Here is an 18,735-nt window from a genome sequence, read left to right on the forward strand (position 1 = left end):
GACATCTAGTGAATATTTAGGATATTGTATATTTTGAATACAACTGTGTCTTACAACCCTTAAGCATTTACATTAAGAAACAATAGGACAAATAGTTAATAAAAATGCCATATTAAGTTTAATGCTGGAATCTATAGGTTACATTGCCATCTCTTGTTAAACTGTGATAAACAGTATAGTACAGTACTATGTGCAGTGTTCATACTCCAGTCCACTAGATGGCAGCAATGCGACAAATTGTTGCTGAGAAATAATGAGTTCTTAGTTGTGCTGCTGGCAGGGCTGACATAACTGGTGGACAGCATGAGTTCAGTCTGGTCGCGTAAAGCTTATTTTATTAATAGATTACATAAGTATATGCTTTGGGTAGGTTGTTATTAAGGAGACACTAAAACGATTGGGCTGACAGACTGCTAAAAAATAAAACATGACTGCCAACGAAGACCAAGAGGTACGTTGTGGGAGCTAGCTAGCTTACTCCAGCTAGCGTTAGCCGAGCTAGCTTCCTGTGTCCTTCCCTAAACTTTAGTCGTATGATTTAAACAATAACGTCTTAGTCAACGTTTGTTCACATTTTCTCGCAGATGGAGTTGGAGGCTCTGCGTTCAATTTATGAAGGGGACGACTGCTTCAAGGAACTTGGTCCGGTTTCATTCCAGTTCATGGTAATTCGTGCAGTTAGTTGGACTTGTAATCATAAGACGGTTTCAAGTTCCCCCTTTGTCTCATAAACATGTATTACCTTTAATATTTAGAACAATGATTTTAAAATGGCGATAAAATCCTCATTTTACAAATGGGTGTTTCTCTTTATTTAAATAGCTATTTTCTATTTAAATAAGGTGGTTTGGTATGTACAATAGTTATTAATATTGCATATGATTCTTATTAACGCAGTGCTTGTGATTACTGGCATGTCCGTATTCATATTCCATGATGATATTTATTGTGTTTGACAACCCTCTTGTGGTTTATGCAGGTAGGAAACCATAACGAATCCAATTCATTCCTGTTGGATGTCTCGTGGCCAGAGACTTATCCTGAAACTGCACCTCAAATATCCCTAGATGCCTTTTTCAATAACAGAATGTAAGGAATTCTCGTTATAGTATTTGCACATGTTCAATGTTTTCTTATTGTTTGCCACACCTATGTTACTGGCAAATTGAGTTGAGTCCTCTATTAATATCACATTTTCCAATGTGTAATCCATGGTCTTCCAACCTCAATTCATGAGGGGTTACAAAGCATATATTTGCTTTTACATGTATTGCAGTCTTGAAGGCCAGTGGTGTGATGTGAGTTATGATGACCCTTTATGAAACTGACACTTTGCAGCACCGTCTTTCCATTCTGAGCTGAGTTTGTCATAATCTTTAGCTCCCTGGAGACCAAGCAGCTAATAATGTCAAAGTTATACGAACAAGTGGAGGTGAACCTGGGCACTGCCATGATGTACACGCTGTTTGAGTGGGCCAAGGAGAACCAGACCACGCTCATGGAGAATCACCAGCCTGCAGTGTCTGCTGTGGTCAGTCAACTAGTTCCTCTTCACCAGAACCGCTTCGGGCCTGTTGTAATGGCCATTGGATAATGAGTGTGTTTCTAATCAGGTGTCTTCACCGATGAAGCACAATGTTTTCTGTGTGCTGAACTGGTTCCGTTTAACTAGTTTTGTTTGTTTGTTTTTGTTTTTTTTACAAATTCAGACCCTGACTTCTAGCAGTGATGCCAATAGCCCTGTCTCAGTCATTAAGAAAAAGGAGAAGAAAGAACAACTCACAAAAGCACAGAAGCGTAAAATGATAGGAAGGACAGGTAAAGACACGAGTGATGAATGAGTGATGAATCTACTCGGTAAAGACACTGGAGTGATGAATGAGTGATGAATCTACTCGGTAAAGACACTGGAGTGATGAATGAGTGATAAATCTACTCGGTTGTATGGGCATTTTGGCTTGGTGACTGAATGAAATGCAGTTGGACCTGTTGAATTCACTTTTGCAATCCACAGATAACAAGGGTGAACTGCCAAGAGGCTGGAACTGGGTTGATGTTATCAAGGTAGTTTGTGTTTTGGTTACATTATCCTTGTATGCGCTTGTATTATTTAAGTTAAACTGCCAATTAAATGCACAAATGTTGACTGCGTGTTCTGTTTTTCTCTGCTGCTACGTTGCCGTTGCTTAATTTCCCCATCAGCATGTGAGTATGCCTTTAAGTGTTGTTTTTTCAGTTAAGACACCAATGTGTTCGTTTTATTTCAGTCATTACTCATGTATGATCGGTTTTTCTTTTTTTTTTTTTAAACACACCTCTGTTGGCCATCTGACATGTTTCTGACTACTTTCACAGCTGAGCAAAACAGGAGGAAAAGAGGATGGCTAAATGGACCGCTCTAGAGGACTGGATGGGCTGCAGGAGAGATGAAGGGGATGGGCGGATGGATGGATGGATGCTTGGATGGATATGGAAAGTTTAACATATCTTGATTTTAAAGGAAATCGAAATTGGGCCCTCTGGCAGTGGTGTGAAGCCACCTGAGGCTTGTTGGTGCCGCTGAGACACAGACACAAGATGCTGCCCTTTTCCACAAGGAAAAGACCAAAGTTACCAAAGCGGTAGTCACACAAGGAGCCAAACGGCCATTAATACAGCCTGGAGATTGTGGCGTGGGGGGGGGGGCATGCTGACGGCAGGGTGGAGTCTCCTCGCTGGGAGTACACGGCCGTTTGGAGCATAAGCGGCGGCTCTCCTCGAGGGCGCAGGCAGAACGGTAGCGCTGGTGTTTGGTGGTGTGTTGTGATTTGATTTGGTGATCCTTGGTTTGCATTTCTACCCTTTTTATTAGCCCATCACATCCTTTTTTGGTTATTTATTGCGCTTGTCTTGATAAAATATAAAGTCTCTTTGAAGGTTTTCCATTTGTCTGTTACTTTCTTGACATAAAAACCTCATGAAAATTTCGAGTTGTGTCTTTATTTTATGCAAATGATAAAAAAATGTCTGACCTTCTTATCAGAAGCGAGTTTGTTTATGGAGTTTAACAATAGACAGTTTATAAGCTCTCGTTGCATTTGCACCTCAGGGTAGTGAGCTGGCTTCCAAAATCTACCTGAACTTGAAAGTGCAGTTATAATGAGCCTTTATAAAATGATATACATCATTGTGTAAAATGGCCAATTGAAAGAAATCTGACCTGATTAAAGACATGTTACACAATGTATTCCACCCTACCTAATGTCACATAATGGTGAAGCAAGTAAAGGGTGTAATCTTGAAGCAAGCCTTCCTGGAATAGCTCGTGAAATTACAGAGAGCAGTGGTGTTTAAACTTAAGGCCCCAAACGTTCAGGTCCTACAGTTTTAATATCTTTCATATACCCGAGGAGCCACATTAAGAACCGGATTTGGGTTGGTGGTTGAGTTTGTCACACCACCGCTATGGACAACCGTCACATATCGGTCTGACTACATTTCCCATGATGCATCGGGGAAACTTCCGCCCGACGCTTCGCACGAAATCCTCGACACCATCTGTAGTTGTGGCGGAACACATTTCCCTCCTTTCAGTTTGCTCTTACACACGCCCGTCTCCAAATAATCCCCTGGTCACAAACACTATTTATTCTCTAAGTGACTCGTAAGTCAAAAAAGAGTCCCGAAGTGCAGCCGTGAAGCTGCCAGGCCCGTCCTGACGTTAGGACCGGGGTGTCCCCCCCCCGCCCTGCCAAGAATGAGGAAACGAGCGAGTCGCCGGATATTCAGACCCAGCGGAGCTCACACACGCCTCGCCGAACCCAGGACACTCGGGCGGCTCTCCTGCCCGCTCCAGTCCACCCTAGATCCACAGGCGGCCTTCCGAGACACATGGCGAATTCTCTACAAAACCCCAGAGCGCAAAGTAAGTGACAAGTTATTAATATTCTTGAGACACAAACAAACGTGGAAGTTCGAGACCACATAGTGATGTACTGGGTCAGGACGGACCTGGTCCTGTGTGATGGTCGGGCTGGTGCAGTGTGTGTGTGTGCAGGCTGTGTTCTGTACTTCTGGACACCGAGGTGGGCAACGCAGCCAGAAAGTTCAGTGTTCACCTGCAGAGATGCTCCTACCTGCATCTTCATCGCTGCCCAGTTGTGTTGAGATGTTCTCCAGGCTCCTCTAAATCATGTTGTGTTGTAATGCTGTATATGATATCCATGTCCCTATCTATGTGTCAATAAGCCGATGCACATCTTAGCAGTCATTTTAGGAGTAAGGGAAACCCTGTCTTAACTTGCTGTACTGTTATGGTGTTATGTAACAAGTCCAGATCATGCCCCGTGTTGGCTGTCTCTTCCTGTGGAGTGGAGCCCAACCTTGACTGTTCCTGTGTTGGGGCCATTCAAATAGGTGTAGGCTCATGTGGATTATGATCTAAAAGCCTCTGGTCTCCGTGTGCTTTGAATAACGCCCAAAACCCGTAACAAAGGAGATGGAGAGATAGAAAGTCCCTGCTCTTTGTGGCTTTCTGACTAGGTGGGATCTCGTCGTCCTGTTGTTGAGTACCTTTTATAAGCTTTACCTTCATAGCAAATGAGACTGATGAGTGTATCAGAATGCAACGTTACCTCAGTAGCCTGTGGCGGATGGCTGACTTTGTTCCAAGTGTGCGTAAGGTTTGTGTTTGTTTAATTAAAACGTAAATGTAAATTTAAATATGGGATCTTGGTTTGTTTGGAGTAGTTACATCCAAGTCTGGTTAGACTTACTGTGTGTGTGTGTGTGTGTGTGTGTGTGTGTGTGTGTGTGTGTGTGTGTGTGTGTGTGTGTGTGTGATTTTGGATCCTGGTCCTTCATCAGCTGTGCAAGCAAACCGAAGCAAAGTGCTTCTGAAGTAATATGAGGAGGAACGGTTTATAAATGGAAAAAGTCGATTCATTCCATGAGGTGTTGTATATTAATTATAATTCGAGAATCCCCGACTTGACCTGTGCGGTGTCTTCCCCTCACATTCGGGTTCTGTACTAGAGGTCTGGTAGTGTGCACTCTTCTGGCCGGAGATCTCTGATGTTGTTCTGATATCTGCTGGAGCCATTCTCTCTCCCCCCCCCAGTTAGGTGGATTAATGGAAAACTTCATTGCAATTTTCAGATTCTTTCTTTCCTTCTTGTGTTGTTGTGTTTCTCTTGTGTGCTTGTGGGATGCTCCCCCCCCCAAAACTAACCCACAAACAGAACCTTATCACTGTTGCGTTTAAGAGTGCGGGAGCGTGTAGTTCTCTTTGTGACTGTGCAGTTGAAGTCTATACATTTGTTGGCAGGGATGTCCTCGTTTGCATGAGGTGTGCAGTGGCGAGCAGGGCGGGTCACGCGTGCAGGTGTCACCAACATTCAGGGACAGAGGGGCCAACAGTAAACTGGTTCTGAGTGGCTCTGGCTTTAGGGGTGTGGGAGGGGGAATGTGATAACTGGCAAAGTTCACACTGACCGGCTGAATTTTTGTAGCACTTGCATACAGTTTGATTTTTTGAAGAATGAACCCTGTCCTGTCTTGTCCTTTGACAGAGATCCAGGATTGCGGTGATGGTATATTTTGCTGAAGGAATTTTCGCTAAGTAGTTAGTGTGTGTGTGTGTGTGTGTGCTTGCGCTCATCTGTCTGTCTGCTGGTTCTGTGGGAGGGAATGACCTCTCTCACAGAACGGGGAAGACACAGGGGACCTGTGGCTCTGTCACTGTCACAGGAAGTTGGGAGATCCGAACTTTAAATACAGAGATGTGAAGTGTGAATAGAATCTGGCCCTCAGTAATAATACGGAGAGGAAGAGAGACAGACAGACAGCGAGGGAGGGACACAGAGAGGAGGAGGAGAGAGAGATAGAGAGAAGAAAGGGGAAAAGCAGCTATTTCTGGAAAGTCACTGTTATTTCCTGAGTCAGCACTGTATTTAGTTCCATCAGTACACTGTAACACTGCTCTTCAGCCCCATCTATCACACACACATATCTCTCTGTGACTCTTATCTCAAACACACACACACACACACACACACACACACAGACACGTTGTCTGAATCTCTCAGACTTGTATCCTACCTCAGTGTCTCAGTAAACTGTTAGTATTGTCATTGTTTATCTCCATGTTTTCACCCTAATGACCTGTTGTGAGTGTACCTGTTGTCATGGCAGCAGTATTACTCTGGGAATACTCTGTTCCACTTCTGACAACCACTTGCCACTTAATAATGTTTCAACCTCCACATTCTACCTTGTTGGGTCCCTTTTTTAATGTATATACAATATCTGCTCTAGAAAGGTGAGGTAATATTTTAAAGTCATGTTTCTGAGAGGCAATATTTTGCGCCGTATGTGAAGAATATACCAACACGGTCTTAACATGAAATGAGCTGTGGTTGAATCTGCTTCCTGCCTGCAGACAACAGCACGGCGGCTGACCCGCACCCGGACAGCCATGCCAACGTGGCCTTCGTGCTGGTGCCCGTCTTCTTCCTCCTGGGCCTCCTGGGTATGCTCATCTGTCACGTGTTGAAGAGGAAGGGCTACCGCTGCACCACGGACGCCGAGCAGGACGAGGGCAGCGAGGAAGAGGAGAAGCAGCTGGATCAAGGAGGTTGGTAGGCGGGACGGGGGCGGGGCTTGTTTTGGGGCGCTGGCGATGGTCCGCTGGTAATTCGTAGGGAGTCCCCACCTGCCAGTGCTTGTGTTCTGCGTATTCATGCAGGCGAGGAACCGTAGAGGAATGAACTGAGGAACATTGAGGCCTTGGTGTGAAAAATCACAAGGTTTGACTCTTCTTACCGACACTAGTTCCCTTTCCTGCGTTAGTGACTGTATGTACTCCACGTATGTCGCAGTGAATTAATGGATCTAGCGTTTTAAGAACAATTACGACACCTCATTACAGCATTGAGTTTCTTCTTAGAAAGCACAATGGTCTGGTCCTTCTCGGGTGATCAGCAGTCTCCCTAGCCTTCTCCCTCAGGGGAGTGAAGGTGAAACTGGTTTAGCCAGTTGGTCAAATGGGCCTCGTGAGCCACAGTGACGCGGCAGGTTAGCGTTGTGGTGAGATTAAGTACTTGTAATCTGTCTGTCGACCCATTGTGTTGGTTCGTCTAGACAGGGTTTTTCTTGTAGAAGGCTGCACCCCATTTCTTCTGCGTGTGAAGCTAATGGAGCTTGCTCTGGGTTGTTATTATTAACCCAACACAGGAGAGAGAGGCTACGTGGCAGAGGAACCATATGTACATGAAGGAATGGACATGTAGTACTGCTGGTGGTAATGGACTGCGTTTGGATCATTCACCTTCCCATACACACACACACACACACACACACACACACACACACACACACACATTTGGTCTTCATTCAAATCAGTTTCTCCCCATTAACTTTTTCCAGCTCTGGGAAAAAAAGTTTGCATTTTCTTGCTGGGTCTTGCACAGATCCAGTCTAGCAGTACCAGGATGGCACGGAGGAGAACCGGCCACCGCCGTCACTAGAGGACATGTCTGTTTCTAACCGACTAAAACTGAGAAGAATGTAGGCGGAACGCAGGGTTTAGAGTGTCTAATGTCCTCCCTTTTGTTCTTGAGCGTCCCCTTTGAGTTTCCATCATGGCCGTCCCTCAGGCTGCCAGCCTGTGTGTGCTACCGCAGCTCTGTCTCAAGGGGGCGGCGGAGAGGCGGCCGTCTGTGGTCTGGGCGAGGATGCGGTCTCTGCCCCATCCGTAGGGGTCCCTCCAGCCTGGTCCGCTAACCGCCTCACTCTGCTCCGTTTGTGTCGGTAGGAGCCTGAGCAGCGTGCTGAGCAGTGTTGGTGGTGTGAAACGAGCTAGTAAGTCTTGATTTGAAGCTGATCTGGGGTCAGCTGTGTGGGTGACGTTCATACTTAATGGAGCACCACGTTTCCAGTGGGTACTGATCCCGCAAAAGCTAAAATGGAAGCTGGGAAAGAAGCAGCAGAGAAGTCCAGATCGTTTTACAGTTACGCGTGTCTGAAAATAGCTCGGCCTCTTTCAGCACGACCTTACAGGACCCGATAAGGTCAAATTGTTCAACTAAACCAGCTTGTCCAGCTTCTGATTGTTAACAATTGATTCAGCACCGCAAACATGTACTTCCTGTGAAGGCCAGGTCTTGTACTTCTAATTACGTGTGTGTGTGTGTGTGTGTGTGCTGCAACCTGTGCAGAAATTTAGGGTAGTTGTTTTTCTTTGTCATTACATGAGGAAGAGGAATTTGATTAATGTCTAAAAAAAATACCATGAATGAGTATCTGTGTCTCTCAGGAATCTTCTGGAGATCTCAGATTAGCTCTCCTGCTCCGTCCTCTTCGAGTTCTAAGAAACCTTGTTTCTAATTAAATGCCACACCTGACCCTCTGAAGAAAATTACAAATGTTTTTGTAAGGTGAACCTGAATAGTGAACTAAAGGGCGTGTCTCTCTGTTATGTAACGCTGCTCTCTTCATCTGGATCACTCATTCACTCTTTTTCTCTCTCACCTCCCCTCCGTCTCACCCCAGAACTGAATGACACCTACAGCGATGTCAACACGGACACCGTGGGCCAGATCGTTCAGTACATCATGTCAAATGAAGGTAGGAGTGTATGCGTGTGTGTGAATGAACACTTGCTACACTGAATGAAGCCCTTGTTTTCCATCTGCACCGACACCCCATGACCTGTAGAGGGCAACCTGCTCTACACTACACGATACTTAAAGGCCCGGGGAGCCCAAGTCTTTGCGTTCTGTCTCATTAGGTGTCTCATTTCTGGACACACAATGTACATATAAAATGTGTGTCCTAAGAATACTGTACCAAAGCGTAATAAATGACTCATTTATTTTTCATAAAATTTCTCCACTTCCGATGTGAAATGGATGGTCCGTATATTGTGTAATACTTGCATAGACGTAATGTCTGAATGGCCACGTTCGGACCTCCCACGCTGTCTGTGTTCTGTTTCGTCACTGGTGCGGACAGCCTAGCTGCTGGGAATGCTAACTGCGTAGCGTGGAAATACACTAGCTAAATACACAGTCATAGTTGTGCTGTGACACGTGTTTCCATGTGTCGGTCAGATTACAGTGTTGACCATCGTGAAGCAATCTGGGGGGGGGGGGGGGGGGGGCACATTGCATCTTGAGTGTTGCATCACTGAAGCAGAACTCCTGGGCCTAAGGAGAAGTGTCCATGAGGTGCCCGTTCAAAAGTTGAACACGCTCTTTCTCCACACCATGTTCCTATTTTAATTTGCAGTGGACAAATCGGTAGGACTTCAGTAAAATAAACAAGTGGTTTTCCATGTTCAAACAATGTCATTTATTTCTCATATCTTTAGATCTATAAATCTTAGAGAGGGTTGGTAAAGATTTGCCAGGTGAGCTTAATTAAAGGGAAACCCACTTAAAGAGGATGCCCCACACTATAGAGTGAAGCACAGTTCTCGTGAAGTAAAAGGAGGAAGAAAGATCTTTCTATAGATGAAACGCATGAAATTGTGTGGTGTCTTGCAACAGGCATGAAAACGATCAACGTTTAGTGGAAACTAAAGAGAAGCCATTAAACTGAAAGGATCTTTGGGCGCACAGACTTATTATAAAGGCTTATTGAGCCACCGTGTGAGTAATGGAAGCTGTCCAGACGCGTGTGAACGGGCCCTGAGGGGCAGCACACTGTATCTGAAGCTGTTGCTCCCTCTGGAATCCCAAGACCGTGTCCGTGCCGGATCAGCCCAGAGCAGCCCGGCAGCTGCACACAAAGGCCACCAGCAAGATTGAGACGTTGGCAAGGGGACGTCATAGTGATGACGCATGCTGGGAATGCTGGGAGATGAGGGGGTGTGGCCCTGTAGGGGCCCTGAGAATGACCTTTGAGAATGACCTCTGTAAGGCTCCCTAACTGGCCTTTCTCTGCCATGGTATAAAAAGATGGATTGTAGCTTGTGAAATTAAAATATTTTCTTAATGCATAAAAGCATGCCGTAAAAGACTGGTTGCTAAGGGCATTAAAGGAGGGGAAAAATATGCCCTCCTTGTGTGGCCGTGGTCATGCCTCGAGGTGTGTGTTAAGAGTCTGGACCTGCTGTAATGAGTGTGAGGAGCAGTGTGTCTTCAACCAGCAGCTGTGAGACACAGACAGAAGCTCTGCATGGACTTTTAGAAGTTTAGTGGATGAGTTGTTAAAACATCTCAGAGATGGGATTGTATTATGTAAATATATCTAAGTCTTTTTTTTCCATTTATTTGTTTATGAAAAATGATGTCTACAGCAAACATGACAGATCTCAGTTCAGAGTTCATTATGACTCACTGAAGGCTTTCAAACTGCCTTCTGTATCATTTGGAACAGCGTATTTTGTGTTCTTTTCAAAAATTCATTAAATGTCATCGGTGCTTTAGCTTATAATAACATCCACATTGTAATATAATTGTAGTATAAAAAAAGTAATCTGACCTGTTTAGGAAAAACAGACAAAAAGTGGTATGTGTGTTATTTAATTTCTGATTCTGAAATTCACAGTGTAACGGAGTCTGGGTTATTTAAATTCACTGGCATTGCTCAATTATTTATGCACTTTAAGTCTATGGGACGCTGCTTGTGTGAGTAATAAAATCCTCAGAATGAACACTAGAAAATCAAACTTCTACAATGGATTCATATAACCCAGGGATGTTCAACTTATTTTTAGCAAATAATTAAATCACATGATTATTGACTTCTCTATATTTATTTTCGTTTTAAATGACCAATGTTCAAGAATAACTTAATTTCTTTCTTGTACTTGATTTTGAGAAAACCCCTCCTAAAATATCGTGGATTTACCTCTTGTCTCAGGCAATAGACAACAAGTGAAAGGCAGAACGATGCAATTTCTTAAAGTAACCACTAGGTGACACTGTTTCGCATTTTCATTAAATTGAGTTTGTGGCAGCCGGTATATTTATTTAAGAACATTAATGTTTTATTTGCGTGCCGGATCGAGTGTTGTCTGGCCTGCGGATTGTATGTTGTGCAGCACACCAGATATAAACTGTTCAAGGTATAGCTGGTGTTTTTCCCAGGAGACCTGCGTGGTTCCTCCCTGCTCTGGAATTGTCTTGTGTTGAGTAGGAACCAGCATACTAATCTCAGATCCTCAGGAAACAGCAACTCCAGACCTTTCACGCTCCTTCAGTGAAGGTTTCTAGAAGTGTCTGTGTTGTCATGAAAATCTGCAGCCTCGTGTAGTCTAATGGAGTTGATCTTCTGTACCTCACCTGGTAGAGCCACATCAAGGTCATGGCTTCAGTTTCCACAGAGAGGAAGTCTCGCACTGATGAATATGTTGCTTTGGGGAATGTCTGCCAAATGCCTGAAAATGTAAATGTACTTTGCAGATGTATCAGTATCAAGATGAAACTAACCAACGGTTCTTTGCTATAACAACTCTCTCTCCCTCTTGCTCTGTCTCTCTTTCTCCCTCTCTCCTTCTCCCTCCCCCTGTTCTCCTCATTTCAGCCAACACAGATGCCCTGAAGGCCATGATAAACGAGCACAGTATAGATTCTGATGGGTAAGATGTTACTAGATGTTACTATTGATGCATCAGTCCCCTTAAATACAATTTTTTTTTTTATTGTTTGTATTATTAAATTTTTGTTAATCTCTTAATCTCAGTGCATGCACCTAAAGTAAAAAAGTGAAAATTCTGAATATATTATATTCATTTATGTAGTAATGGATATATTTCTCTTTTTTAACTTGTTCATGGCTAACAAGGTGATGACTCTTATTGCCACAAGGTGGCAGTGTAACACATTCAAACACCTTACTGGGGTTTTCAGCCTGCAGTATCACGTGCACACACACCATGGCGCCTTTAAATGTCAGTGGTAGTGGTAGAAAACGATTTTAATGTTCCAATCACAAAACAAACATGAAGATAAACTGATGAGCACAATGTGAACACAGTAACCCAATACTAAGAGTGAGATCAAGGTTTTGCCTTCAGGATTGGCCTTCTTTCACCCGCCTGTATCCACCGAGCTTGTGCTCCTGTAGTTCTGAAACGGCTTACTGAAAATCAGAAGTGCTGGTTTCTACACGTCATCAACTCCAATCAACAGCGCCGATCACTTTCTTCCGATCAGTGTTGCGCTGTTACCAAACCAGTCCCACTCGTGGCCTTGCGGGCTGTTCTTGCGAGGCCCGGAGACGGAGGCCCGAGTGCTTGGGCGCCTGCTGTGTCTGGCCAGGCCCACGCGGCGAGGGGCGGGCCTTCTTGTTGGCCAATCAGAAGTGAGGTGTGACGGGGAGCCTTGACTAGTGCATACCATATTGCAAGAGAAGGAATGTTGGAATGAGAGAGAGAGAGAGAGAGAGAGAGAGAGAGAGAGAGAGAATAGATGCGCTGCAAAGAAGATGAAGAAAGAAGAGCCTGTAAAAGACGGGTGAAGGGCGGGATGAATGTGGGGGGTCTGGGGCCGAGGCCGTCACGGCTCCACTGGAGAGCGATGGCTGAGCACGAGGGCCAGATTATGTGTGGGATGGATTAGCGGCCGCTCTCGCTCCCTTACCCGCTCTTGGGCGCAGAGCCAGAGGAACACTTAGGGCGGCAGCTGGGAGGAGGCGGGACCGTGGGTGGGGCTAGAGTGTGATTGATGGGTGGAGGAGACAGTCTGGCGCTGGGAGTATGGGTTGGATCTTTCCGCACGCAGTAGGTCATGGGGAAGTGGGTGCAGCGCTTGGCCGGGCTGAGATAACGTCTCTGTCCTGATCCAACTGTGCCTTGCCAGAAAGACCCATCACACGCTCACATGTGACATCCACGGTGGGCCCTGGTGTAACTGTGGTTGAGGAGAACACAGTGGTGTTCTGTTCACCCAGCACTCGTGATTGGGCTGGTATTCCCCGAATCTGTTCCACTTTGGGTTTTAGCACCGCTGTCTCTCGTGCCCTTTTGTAATTTTCTGTATTCTTATTGGCTTCTGTGCTCCAGCGCTCCAGTGACACCCACCACACCCACAACACCCACCGTTCCCACGCCCACCTCACCGGCGCCCCCTGTCTCCCCCGGCGCCCCCGCTGGGGCGGCCAAGCACACCTGTAACCACCTGCACACCATTGGAGGGGCAGTAGGGCAGAAGAGTATCTGTCACCGCTGCAACCAGAAGAAATGGCCCCACGTGCAGCCGCGATCCGGCAGGAAGGCGGACGCCGCGAAAAGACGCAGCCATGTTGGAGAGGTCACTGTGCTGGCTGTGGGCAGGTGTGTGTGTGTGTGTGTGTGTGTGTGTGTGTGTGTGTGTGTCTGTTAGAAAGAGTAGGCTGTGGAGGGTATGTTTGGGGAATAGCTGTTAGCATTCAAAAGCTAAATGCTAAGTGAGGTATTTTTCCCCCCTGATTTGTGCGTTCAGATAAATGAGAGACCATGCTTCCCTGAACATGGAAATGAGTTCCTTTTATTTGTTTTCCATCCTGTTGTGTGTGTAAGATTTGGTGTTTGAGCGTGTTTGTACAAAATTGATAGTGCCCTAAGTCTAAGTAGGCATCTTTGTCCTTGTTTTAGTTTATACTGGCTGGTGTTTAAACATTTTAGTTTTGTGTGTCCAACTGATTGAACAGCCTTTTAACGTCATTTCTGTTTTCCGCATTTGCTATTGAGGGGTGGCGCAGCAGGGGGAGAGAAGTGGAGCTGTGGGGGGTGGTTAGGGGGCGGAGCTGTGGGGGGTGGTAGGGGCGGGAGGCGGAGCTGTGGACGGTGGGAGGAGGCGGAGCTGTGGTAGGGTGGTAGGGGGTGGGAGGCGGAGCTGAGGGGATTGGTGGGGGGGAGCTGTAGGGTTGGGGGGGACACACAGGCCATTTGTTCTTGTGTGTTCTCTGCAAGAGAGACCATGTGTGCTGAATGCTAATTCAGCACTTGCTCCTTTGCTTATCTGGGTGATTGAAAGTTTGTCAGGACTACGCACGTGTGCACGCATGTTAGAAGCGTCATTACTGAGTGTTTGAGTGAGTGACTGTCTGTTTGTCTATCTATCTCATTGTGGTGTGCATATGTCCTTGTGTGCTTATGGAGATTAAGCCGTTACTAGCTAACGGCTGGTTTTGAACAGCAGACTTAAGAAACCAAGTTAACTTTCAGGTTCCGAGTGACAAAGACTGAACCCAGGCCGGTGCGGGAGAGGCTGGTCTTCATGGAGCCCAATGGCAGTGTTCCTGGATCCCCTGCAAGGGTGGAGGCGGCACCACAGAGCTGTAGCAGCCCCAGCCAAGCCCAGGTGAGCCCCGGGGGGCGTGACCCCACCTCACCCAGCTGATGTAATCGCTTGTTGTCATAGTGAAAGCTGATGGGTTTGGGTGGGGGACTGTATGTTGAAACGTGCGGGTGTGTAGTGTGAGATCCATTTCTTTGCAGTAACTGACATGCGAGAGACGGTGTGTGTGGCCCCGTGAGAGCGTAATCCCTCCCTGTTTGTCTCTCTGTAGGCAGAGGAAGATGATAAAAAGTGATGCACGTGAAGCCATGGCTGTCTCCTTCAAGTACAGCTGAGTGAGAGTTTTAAACGTGTATTAAAGCTAAACTCACTCGGCCAGTAGAGGGGGGTAGTGAGAGGACTTAAACTACACCGGGTCGCAACGCTTTTCACATGAGGCAAATTGAAACTAAAAGGAAAGGAGGAACTTTTTTATTTATTTATCTGACTCCGCCCCCCTGCCACTGGGAAGGAGGGGCTGTGTTATTGGAGAAACTATGAAGACCACCAGACACCAGTTCTACATCACATCAGCCTTCTATACACAAACATGCACACCATTATTAACTGCGGACACCTGCACTCTGTGCTGGTCGGCGGCCACGAATGTATCTGTGGTCAGTCCGTGGCCTGACAGGTCAGAGTCTGGGTTCCAGAAAGGTTGCGTAGTTTTGGTCATGTGACTCGGTGGACTAAGCAGTGCAGTTTTCTCACTTGTCTCTCCACCAAATGGCTTAATTACATGATATTTGAGTCTTTCTCAGCCATTCTATTTTTGCCTTTAAATAATAATCGGTTTGATGTGTGTAATATTACTTTATCCAGAGCCAGTCACTATCTGTCTATAGCTCACCAGTTAGCTGACCCCGTAGTCCACATAGTCCCCAGTTTTGGACATGTATTGTTATTATTGTTTTAGTGCTGTATCCAGCCTGATGTATAACTCATGTAAAACCCATTAGCACTCAGTTATTCCCACCCAAATGCCTCCATAGAGCCATAAGTACGAAGCTAATGTGAGTCTTTTCTATGACTGTGAAAACAAAATAAGCAAAATCCATCGACCAGCTCTAGTAAGAAATAATCTTCGGTGCCTGAAAAAGTGAAAAAGGGGCCTGTCAATCATGCTGCATATTTTCGTATAGGCGTCCATTCCAGTGCCTGAATACCCACAGAATGGGATCAGTAGTGGTGCTGGCCAGTCTTAGACTGGTTGGTCTTTTTCTTCTGCACTCCCATCTGTTCAGCCTGTATGATCTCAATGTCCGCATCCACGTGCTCGATGAAAGCAGTGTATGTCATGAGCTAATGCAAGGTCACTATGAATAACCTATATTGTCGTATTTGTCTGGTCATGTACATCAGAAGTAGGTCTGTGCCTGTCCTGTTCTCTCCAGTCAGTGAGTTTGGAGAGTTTACATGGCTTCTGAATGGTTTAGCGGTCACCTTCTCGGAGAGCGCAGTTTAGTTTGAACCACCTGGTAAGGAGAAGAAGGGGTTTGGGGTTGTAAGAAACATAGTTCTGTATAATATAGCCAAAGTAAACTTGCCAATGTGTTTATATTTATTATATGTATTGCATGGGAAAATTGAAAATGTAATATTTTTAAAGGAATCGTTAAGAGGAAGAATTTGTCCTTTTTTTTTTCTGTTCGCTTCCAGTGTAGTCGAACAAACGGGCGTGTCCGTGTTCGGTTTTGTTTTGCACTGGAGCTCTGAGACTGATCTCTAACACGTGGACACGGCATGCTGCATTCTGCGGAGGAAATTAAGAACTCGTACATTTAACTCGCTCATTTGGTTGGCTCAGCTGGCTGAATAGCGCCATTTGTACACAGCAGACTGCCTGTTTAAAATGTAACACACATTAAGCAAGTTCAACATGTGAATATGCAGGTTGAAATGGCCTCTTCAGTTTCACCAGTGCTGCACCACAGATACCAGTATGACAAACAGAGCCAAGAACCTCATAGGAAACTCTGTATCCTGGAAGATTATTAGCAAATCTGTGCAGTTTGGGGCCAGTGTACCATGAATTCAGCCTGAACTCAACATGGTGTAGTTATAAAGTTGAACGTGTTGTTGGTTGCGATTCATTCAAAGCTCCAGTGCAAAAATTAAGATTGCGCTGAGTGTATTTTATGAAAATTTGATAAATCGTGAACCATTCTTTTAAATTGTATTTGTTTGTAATTAAAAGGTCATTTATGTTTTTTTAGAGCTCATGCTTTGTATTTCTGCAATTGGTGCCTTTCTGACATATAAGCAGTTAACAACTTTAAAAGGTTCCATCGGATCATTTTTAGTTTAGACCAGTGTCATGTAATGGCCTGTTATGGAAGAGATGTAATAATGTAAGATGTAATTATGAGGTATATGCGTAATATTTCTGGATATACTTGATACAGACATTTTCTGTCAAGCATTGTGTTCAGATGATGATCCTGGCAATACTTCATCCCCGAATGCTCCTGATCAGAGTAATACAGCATGATGGAGGAGGGACTGTTCCTTTAAAGAACATCTGTGACCTCAGGTCTGCAAACGTTAGGATCATTATTGACATATTTGAACCATTTAAATGACTTCACAGTGTATTGAAGAATGAACCTCATGAACAAATTTGCTTAAAATATAAAGAAAAATTGGAACACTAATAATATTATTTTACATTGTTAAACATTCACTTGTTACAGAACAAGGTATTCTATGTTAATTTTTGTACCAGCAATTTATACATTAAAACAATTAAAAGCGAAGTGTCAGAATTCTCTTACTCTTTTAAACCTCTTTTTTCCCTTTGAATTGCACAAGAGGGCACCGTTCTCCTCCTTTACCCCCGGGACCATCAGTCAGGTCGGCTGTTTGGGGTAATGAATAACAGGTGTCCATTAATAGGTCACTATAGAGGTACTGATGACCTTGGAAATTGACTGCTCAGAATTCAAATACCAAATGCCTTTTCTCTCCAACTCATTCAGGGAATTTATATATACTAGCTCTGTGAGTTACAATAAGCATATTAATTTGAATGTTGGTTTGTATAACTCAACAATGCCTGTTTTTTCCCCTCTCTGTCCTGTTTAATATCTCATCATGCATGCATGCTAATATCTAGGGGACCGCATGAGATTGATCTGGTTTCATGCACTGTGATGTTTCCCTGAAAACATCAAATCTCATTAAGGTACTGACTGAGCTGTGAGTTCAGAGTAACTCATGCATGTGTGGAATTGGTGCATGTGGGGCTCATGAATGACTAACGGACTCAAATGTATTATTAGTTTGGAGTATTTTGGGCCTAGTGAATTATTAACGCCCTCCCACATGGACCTGTAAATGACACTTCCCTCATTCTGACATTTAAAACACACATCCAAGGAGCTTTTGATTAATTAATGACTTGTTTGAAAATATAAATAGATTGGTGTTAATAGTGTATTAAGTTTGGGAAAACAAAGTTCTGCGTTGTGGCATAACCTTGATTCAAACTGGTTGTTTAAAAGATTTTTGAAAAGGTCACATACACAAGTGTTCACACCGCAGTAAGATATATATTCAGTTCAGTCAGATTCTCTGCTAAATATTCTTGTTGCTTGTGAGAACGGTGATCAGACCTTGCAGAGACTATTGGTTTGAACACAAATGCAATAATGTTTCAAAAGCATATATTTAGCTGCCATAAAAATATATATATACTATTGGTTCAGTCCAACATTGATATTATATAATTTTAAATGGCAGTGTGAAAACTTGATTGTATGACCTCAGGACATTTCCGAGACAGACAAACAGAAGTTCATCAGCTATGCAAGCAAAATGCTTCTGAATTGATAGGAATATATAAGTAGGACATTTCTATATACTTTATATTATTGTGTACTTCACAGTGTATATATATATATTACAGTGAATCATTTGGGGGCATTTAGCAGATGTTCTTATCTGACTTACAAAGTGCTTTGCCATGTGTTGACAGAATGCATCCTAGATAGTACTGTAGCTGGGTCAAAATTCCAGATACCCTTGAACCAAACTACTAAACTACAGGAAACGCTGTCAATACCTAGTATAGCAAATAAACATGCAGTGCTGCTTGAAAGTCTTTGAATTCCTTGAGTAGTTTATATATTTTTCATTTTTTTTGCTGTGATTCTCATTTTATCACCCATTTTATCACCAGGTTTTGTATATGAAATGTCAGGTTTATGATCATCAGTTCCATTTACTTGTTTTGAGGGAAATGTGCGAGTCGCCAGCAGACTACATGAAACATGGGCTCAATCCCAAATGGCATACGCACTAGATTTCAAGGCTGTATGTTCTGCTCAATCGTTAAAGCAGTTCATTCTTTCAGTATGCGACTGAGCAGTATACATACTACCTCGGGCATACTACGTCTGCCATTTTACCCTTGGTATATGACACCACATGATCGTAGTTGAATCATGGGATTGGATAGTGTGCTGCAATCACATCTTCAAAATGGCTC

General features: G+C 44.3%; 2 protein-coding genes across 2 annotated transcripts; both read left to right on the forward strand.

The window, feature by feature from the left end:
* Positions 1 to 248: 248 nt before the first annotated feature.
* rwdd (RWD domain containing 4) lies at positions 249 to 2,919 on the forward strand. Its single transcript, XM_076972459.1, has 6 exons — positions 249 to 451; positions 585 to 665; positions 980 to 1,089; positions 1,381 to 1,531; positions 1,710 to 1,818; positions 2,015 to 2,919. The coding sequence occupies exons 1-6, from the start codon at positions 428 to 430 to the stop codon at positions 2,188 to 2,190; spliced, it is 651 nt and encodes a 216-aa protein (XP_076828574.1). The 5' UTR covers positions 249 to 427; the 3' UTR covers positions 2,191 to 2,919.
* A 624-nt stretch (positions 2,920 to 3,543) lies between these two features.
* Positions 3,544 to 17,002, forward strand: rell1 (RELT like 1). Its single transcript, XM_076972458.1, has 7 exons — positions 3,544 to 3,904; positions 6,419 to 6,613; positions 8,530 to 8,604; positions 11,509 to 11,563; positions 12,989 to 13,258; positions 14,132 to 14,267; positions 14,476 to 17,002. Exons 1-7 carry the CDS (start codon positions 3,871 to 3,873, stop codon positions 14,497 to 14,499), a joined length of 789 nt encoding a protein of 262 aa, XP_076828573.1. The 5' UTR covers positions 3,544 to 3,870; the 3' UTR covers positions 14,500 to 17,002.
* The last annotated feature ends 1,733 nt before the right edge of the window (positions 17,003 to 18,735 follow it).

Source organism: Brachyhypopomus gauderio, chromosome 14 (assembly GCF_052324685.1).
Source record: "Brachyhypopomus gauderio isolate BG-103 chromosome 14, BGAUD_0.2, whole genome shotgun sequence".
Classification (NCBI taxonomy): Eukaryota; Metazoa; Chordata; class Actinopteri; order Gymnotiformes; family Hypopomidae; genus Brachyhypopomus; species Brachyhypopomus gauderio.